Source organism: Triticum urartu, chromosome 2A (genome assembly GCF_056163025.1).
Source record: "Triticum urartu cultivar PI428250 chromosome 2A, HENAU_Tu73, whole genome shotgun sequence".
Lineage (NCBI taxonomy): Eukaryota > Viridiplantae > Streptophyta > Magnoliopsida > Poales > Poaceae > Triticum > Triticum urartu.
In genome coordinates, this window is record NC_141874.1 from 104,188,499 (window position 1) to 104,195,311 (window position 6,813).

Consider the following 6,813-nt stretch of genomic DNA (forward strand, 5'->3'; position numbering starts at 1 on the left):
TGTCCAGCTCGTCTGCCGCCGCCTGGGCGGCTCGAATGTTCTCCACAGGCGTGGCATAAACGGGGCGATTCGCCCCGAACAGATCAGCGATAGTCGCGCCACGCCGTGCCAAGGTGGCTAGGCCCAGCCGCAGCCGGTGTGCCGCCCGCAGCGCAGTCCATCTCGTGCTGGTAGGCTTCTGACAGGCATCTCATGCTGGCTAGATTTTTGGCGCCTTCGACTAGCTGAAGGCGGCGTGCCTCCAGAGTCTCGGCGTCGGCGTCTTCGGGAATGGGCGCCGCCAGGTTTTGTAGCGCCGCGTTGAGCGGGTCATAATTACCCCGGCCAGAGTGCTCGTCATGATCAATGACAAGCACTTCCGTGACGGTGCTTCCGCCGCTCTCCGCGCGAGAAAGCGGTTCGTCGTAGACCACCACGTTGGAGGGGAATGTGTCAAGCGACGCGGTGTCGGAGTCGACCAACATCGGATCGGTGAAGCCTACGGACTCCAAGTCCCCAGCCGGCTCGCTGGCGACGTGGAGTTGATTGAGAAGGTCCGCAAGGAGGCTCTCGGGGCCACACGTGCCCGCGTCGGACGCGGGCTCATCGGAGAGGCGGACCTCGCCGACTAGATCGGCGAGGCAACTGGCTGCGGCGGCGAGTTCAGCGCCATGCAGTGCATCGGCGCAGACTCTGTCTGGCGTGCCGGGCTGGCTGCGCTCGCCAGGGAGAAAAAGGGTTCCCGTCCAGAACAGGTCTCCGGATGACGGTGCACCAGGCCCCACGGTGGGCGCCAAATGTCGGGGGTTGGGTGCGACATACGCCAATGGATGGCTTATCATGGTGGGGGCGAGTAGAACGTCGCCGGTGCCTGGAAACGGGATGAGGCGTAGACACGAACGCCGGCGTACTTTACCACGTTCGGGGCTCTCCTAGGAGATAACACCCCTAGTCCTGCTTTGCGGGGTCTCCGCATGATCACTAAGGCAAAGTGAGTACAAAGGTGCTCCTCGAGCTGTATCTGTGGATAGAGGAGGGCAAGGCTAGCTCTCTCCTTCTCTAAGGTCTGGTCTAAATCTAGTGAATCCCAACCCTTTGCATGGATGCCCTGGGGGGTTTATATAGGCCTACCCCCAGGGGTACAATGGTAAACTGACTGGTCATAGGCCCAGCCATCAGTCTCTTCGCTTGCCGGCCCTTCCGCCGACTGCTAGGGCCCGCCGACTGGTCCGGTACGGAGCCGACAGGCCGCACCCGCCGCTTGCGGGTCCTGCCGGCTGCTGATTACTGTAGCTATGCCTCTAATGACACAGGCTTGGTCATGGGGTTGTGGCTACAGCCCCGCCGTCTGGTGGGAGATCACTGTAGTCACTCCCTGTCTCGTCTTGTTAATGGCGCCGGGAACCCGTAGGAGGGGCAGGCCGACTCCCGGGGGCCGGCTCCCTACAGGTCCATCTTGTGGCACTCTAGCCGTCTTCCGGACTCTCACTGACCGGTAGGGCCCGCCTTCTGTGGATCGTACTGTCAGACGTCGTGGGTACAGGACTCCGCCCACTGTTGCTGGCGTCAGGGATTGCATGGCACAGTGTTGTGCCGGACGGAGATCTCCACTAGTACAGCGCACTATGCTCTGGCCATCCCCGAAAAAAGGGGAGGGAGTGGGCTTCACTGTCGCCACTCCCTGTCCCATCCCCCCTATGAGGGCATGGGTTTCGTTGGTGTCGTGGGCCAACTTCCCGCGGTCGGTGACTCCGGAAGCCGCCAGTCGGAGTCAGCCGGTCTCGATCCCATCCGCATGACTCGGACGCTTATGGGCGGCCGGCTGTTTCTCCAGTCGCCCTCCTGAAATCGGCTCTCCATCCGTTGTCTTGAGGGGCGCAGCAAGCCCCTATGTCTTGAAAGGCCATGGGCTTCGGTTTAGCCTACCCGTGGCCCATTACTCCAACACAACACATATCTAAGTTTGCATGTCAAACATTAAGCAAACTAAATGGCGGCAACATGCATATATGATGAAACAAAATACATGACCACACAAAATTGCTATGATTTTCAAAAGTAAAAACTACCACCTACTCAAATACAAAAGTTGCCATGTCCATAATCTAGATCATGAAAATGCAACTGATCTAAAAATTCATGTATATTAAAAAAAGGAGTACAAAAAAGTTTGTCACGTACGTGGTGATTATCTCATTCATGAAATGATGACATAAAGGTGCTAATTTTTTTTTGCCATCTCTAAGCTGCTAAAAAACAAACTACACACTAAAGAAAACACCCCAATTCGTATCATCTCAGTCAATGTATAGCAATTTATATTATTTTTCATGGCAAGGGCATCCTGTCTGTCCTCGAGCTGAGTTGTCGCGCCCACCCCAAACATGCGGCTGCAGGGAGCGCCGCCCTTGTGGAACGTATCGGCGCCGGCTCCACGCTGCTCTCCCGCTTCACGCCCCGCATTCTCAAGGTGCATTGCATCAGGGACAACTCCGCTCCCCTCCCCCAATCCGTGTCTAGCCTCCTCGAGCAGTGCCACCGCCTCCCTTCCCTCTCTCCGGCAACTCCGAGCCGCTGGAATCACGACATCACCATGTGTGTTGGTCCCTCTTCTTCACCATCATCGACATGGTTGCGGCCCGAGATCTGCCTGCCACATAACGCGCGGGAGCCTCCGCATCCGCGGCGCGCCACTACTCCACCGTTGGGAACAGTCATTACCGTTGTCGAAGAAAACGAAAGGGAAGAAGGAAGGAATCGGCGATGGAGCGACCATGTGGGGAAAGAAATGAGGTAGGAGTGGGGGAACAAGGAAGGGAAGACAGAGGAGTGAGGGAAGGGGCAGGCATTCCCAATGATGGTCCTTTTTCCCGAACGAAATAAAAATCTGGTGTGGCTAATTTCTCTTGCCCTAAGATTCATACTTGGAATCAACGGCACAGGAGATGTTCACTCCCAAATCCTAAATATCCGACGTATTATTTTTATCGGTTCTGAAAAGAGAAAATCTTGAATAGCAAGTTGAGCTCATATGGTTATATTTCTTGTGGTGGAACCAACCCAGCAGGGTTCTAGTGCTAGACTTAGCATTGATGGTCGATTTTTTTTGTGAATTTATTCCAGGCCTTCCGACAATGTGTGTTTAGTGAAAGAAAACATTCTCGTCGACTACGAAGGCGTGTATGGCGACTTCATCAATCTCAAAATGATGTGCCGGCTCAGTTTCTCGGAGGGGCTCATACACAGGTAGGATCTACGTGTATGCGTTCATAAATGTGAGTTATGTGCATATGTATGAGTGTCTGTGCTTGTACTGTGTTGTAAAAAAATCAGGAAGGGCCGCCACCCATTTTAATCGCTTCCATCACGTCTGTAACTGGTGAAGTAGTGATCGAACTAACGGTTGGTACGTGCGATGCGGCGATCGAGGTGTAGCACCCAGATCTAGCCCATCGACAATTTAAGCATTATATATATCATTCGAGTTGGTGCACGATCAATCCATCATCCATGCATGGATCCAGTGGCGAAGCCACAGATGAGCTATGTAGTCCATTGACTACACATCTTTCTGCAAAAAAACGTCCTACAACAAATATACATCATGCAAAAGAAAAAAAAAAACCATACAAATGCATACTCTTGACTACACAAGATTCAATTGACTATGAGGCGTCGGTTTGCACGATTATAGGGCATGCAAGAAGAGTTGCGCGCTCCCCGATCCATGATTTGTTCAGTCAGACGAGGTATAAGCAGTATTTTTGTCATTGCGTACACCACCGTCCAGCGTCCAGCAAATCCGCCAGTGGCCGACAAGCCCTCTTGAAATGATCGAGATGTCTTTACCATGTGCTGTGGAGTAAATAAACAGCTCGCCGGCGAAGAGTAAACACGTACTAGAGGCAAGTTGATGTACCGGAGTTACCACCGATCAGGTTAAGAATAATGCAGGAGCGACATGAATTATTGCTCGGAATGGAATGTGCTAACCTAACCTCAGTCAGGAAAGAAAAGCCTATCCATGCATGATCCATCCACGCTGTCTTGCATGGAGCTGCAGAAACCCAGTCGTCCCAGCCAGATCAGATCTGCACATGCCTACATCACCATTCAAGCCTAGATTACCAACCCGGTTTCCTTGAAGTCAGCGCTCCGGAGCTCTATTGGATGTATGCTGAGTTGTGCTCGCATGTTCCTAGAGACAGGGAACATGCTCTGCCGGCAAGACAAACCCCTGCCAATTCTTCTCCACTCCCGCGCATATAAATGGACGTGCCGAGGAGCAGCGACTCCACACCTCAACCACACACACTGCAGCTTCCACTTCCAGTCTCCTGCCGCCCACACACACTCATCGTCCAAGGATGGGTAGGGTTGCGATCTGGATCGCGTGTGTGCTGCTCCTGGCGGTGACATGCCAGGGGAAGGGGGCGCCGGGGCACAGGGTGAGGGTCGGGTACTACAACCGCAAGTGCCCCGCGGCGGAGATCATCGTCAGGGCCGTCGTCGGCAAGGCCGTCTCCCGGAACCCCGGCCTCGGCGCCGGCATCATTCGCATGGCCTTCCACGACTGCTTCGTCCAGGTACGTGGCCGCGTACTGTTAACTGCTTGCTTTTTCATGCACGTAGATCGACGATCACGTGATTAACATTTGGCTTGTGCAGGGCTGTGATGCGTCGGTGCTGCTGGACCCGACGCCGGCGAACCCGCGGCCGGAGAAGCTCGGCCCGCCCAACTTCCCCAGTCTGCGCGGCTTCGAGGTGATCGACGCGGCCAAGGCGGTCCTCGAGAGGGTCTGCCCTAGAGTCGTCTCCTGCGCCGACGTCATCGCCTTCGCCGCACGCGACTCCGCCTTCTTCCTCAGCAGCAGCAGGATCGACTACAAGATGCCGGCGGGGCGGTTCGACGGGAGCGTGTCGCTCGAGAGCGAGGCGCTGCAGTTCCTCCCCCCGCCCTTCTTCAACCTCACGCAGCTCGTCGACAGCTTCAAGGCCAAGAACATGAACGAGGACGACCTCGTGGTGCTCTCCGGCGCGCACACCATCGGCGTGTCGCACTGCTCCTCTTTCACCGACCGCCTGCCCCCGAACCCCTCAGACATGAACCCCGGCCTCACCAGGCTGCGGCAGAGCAAGTGCCCCGTCAGCCCCAACTTCACCAACGACCCCACGGTGGCGCAGGACATTGTCACCCCCAACCGGATGGACAACAAGTACTACACGAACCTGATCAAGCGCAACGTGCTCTTCACCTCCGATGCGGCGCTGCTCACGTCGGGGAAGACGGCGACGAAGGTGATGGAGAACGCTTTCATCCCCGGGAGCTGGGAGAAGAAGTTCGCCAAGGCGATGGTCAAGATGGCCGCCATCGAGCTCAAGACGGCTGCCAACGGGGAGATCAGGAGGAACTGCAGGGTCGTCAACAAATAGGGTTGCTGGCTATTTGTAGTATTTAACATTGGAACGTGCATGTATTTTGTTCTTTTGCTGCATTCATTGCCTTTTGTTAGTTTCCTTGAAGCCTGTTCCTTTCGTTTCTTTTGCTGCATTGAGCTGATCAGGTTGTAATTCGATTAACAGGGTTGTATTCACAATAGGTGACAGATGCCTGAATAAAATCTTCATTTCCTACTTATCCAGTCATCTACTTTCTTTTACGTGCACATTCAGAAGGTTTAATAGAGTCATTCCAAATATGATTCCTTGCATTTAAAAGAAAAATTAAGCTGTTAATAATACAAATTCAGTAGTGAAATACTCCCTCCGTCCCTAAATATAATATCATTTTTGACACTATTTTGAGATGGAGGGAGTACTGAATACGAAATGAGCAATGTTTTCTGAACTTAGTTTTTTTTTCAAGTTCCTTATTTAGGGGTCCAAGTTTGACTTATCGGCTAGAAATTGTATGCATGGCACATGCATATTGTGTTAATGTTGTCATATTGTTTAGAACTTTTTGATGGCTTCCTGATTGGTGGAATAAGGACCTAGTGCACGAGTGCACATGTGCGGATGTGCCCGTAGTGCATACAAGTCAACATCTTCCGAGCATATCTCATATTACCGTGCTTCTCTATCTCATCATATACTTGAGGGAGATTGGATCAGAAGATGCCATAGCTCAAGGAAAGATGCTTTAGGAGGTGAAGGAAGACCGCGGCCTGCCGCAATCAGATCATCAATCATGCCGCCTAGCTGATCCTTGTCCCGTTGTCCAAAGAGTGGGTGACAGTCCTGCTAGAAGGCCAGAAACTTAAGCACGGAGTCACAGGCATACCGCAAAAGACCTACTCGATAACCATCCTATTACGCATGGTCCATAAGGTCTAGGTCATCACCTCAAATCCTAACCAGAAGAGGCGTCTCTCCTACCGGTACGATTATCCCGAGCATAACTATGATAGTGCATAATTATGAAAAACACAACAAGCTATAACAATGTCAACTTGGAATGGGAAAGTAAAGAATGGTTTGGCATCATCTAAAATTTTGAAACGCCTCTTCAAAGATCCAAAAGCCCTCTCTACCGTCACCCGTAGAGATGAGTGCCTAAGGTTGAATAGCTCCTTATCATTTTGGACCGGATTGTTACCCCGCTCATTCAAATGGTACCTCACACCACGGAAAGGTGGTAAGAAACCAGGCTTCGCTCCATAACCGGCATCAACTAGGTAGTACTTCCCTAGAAAGTTAAAACAAATATTGGTTACAGCGGTTTCTTAAGGCAGTAACATATGGAGAATTTATATCTAGGGCAACTTTTTACCTGGTGGTACTTGTAAGCCTCTCTCACGAGATAATGCATCAACTAAAACGGTTCCGTCATGT

At 52.6% G+C, this 6,813-nt stretch overlaps 1 protein-coding gene across 1 annotated transcript; it reads left to right on the plus strand.

Moving 5' to 3' along the window:
* Positions 1-4,272: 4,272 nt before the first annotated feature.
* Positions 4,273-5,617, plus strand: LOC125541154 (peroxidase 2). The gene is made up of 2 exons (XM_048704623.2): positions 4,273-4,565; positions 4,648-5,617. The coding sequence occupies exons 1-2, from the start codon at positions 4,347-4,349 to the stop codon at positions 5,410-5,412; spliced, it is 984 nt and encodes a 327-aa protein (XP_048560580.2). The 5' UTR covers positions 4,273-4,346; the 3' UTR covers positions 5,413-5,617.
* The last annotated feature ends 1,196 nt before the right edge of the window (positions 5,618-6,813 follow it).

Coding starts and splice junctions, on each gene's coding strand:
- LOC125541154 (XM_048704623.2), top strand. CDS start 4,347: ATGGGTAGGGTTGCGATCTGGATCGCGTGTGTGCTGCTCCTGGCGGTG. Junction 4,566..4,647: donor TCCACGACTGCTTCGTCCAG/GTACGTGGCCGC, acceptor TGGCTTGTGCAG/GGCTGTGATGCGTCGGTGCT.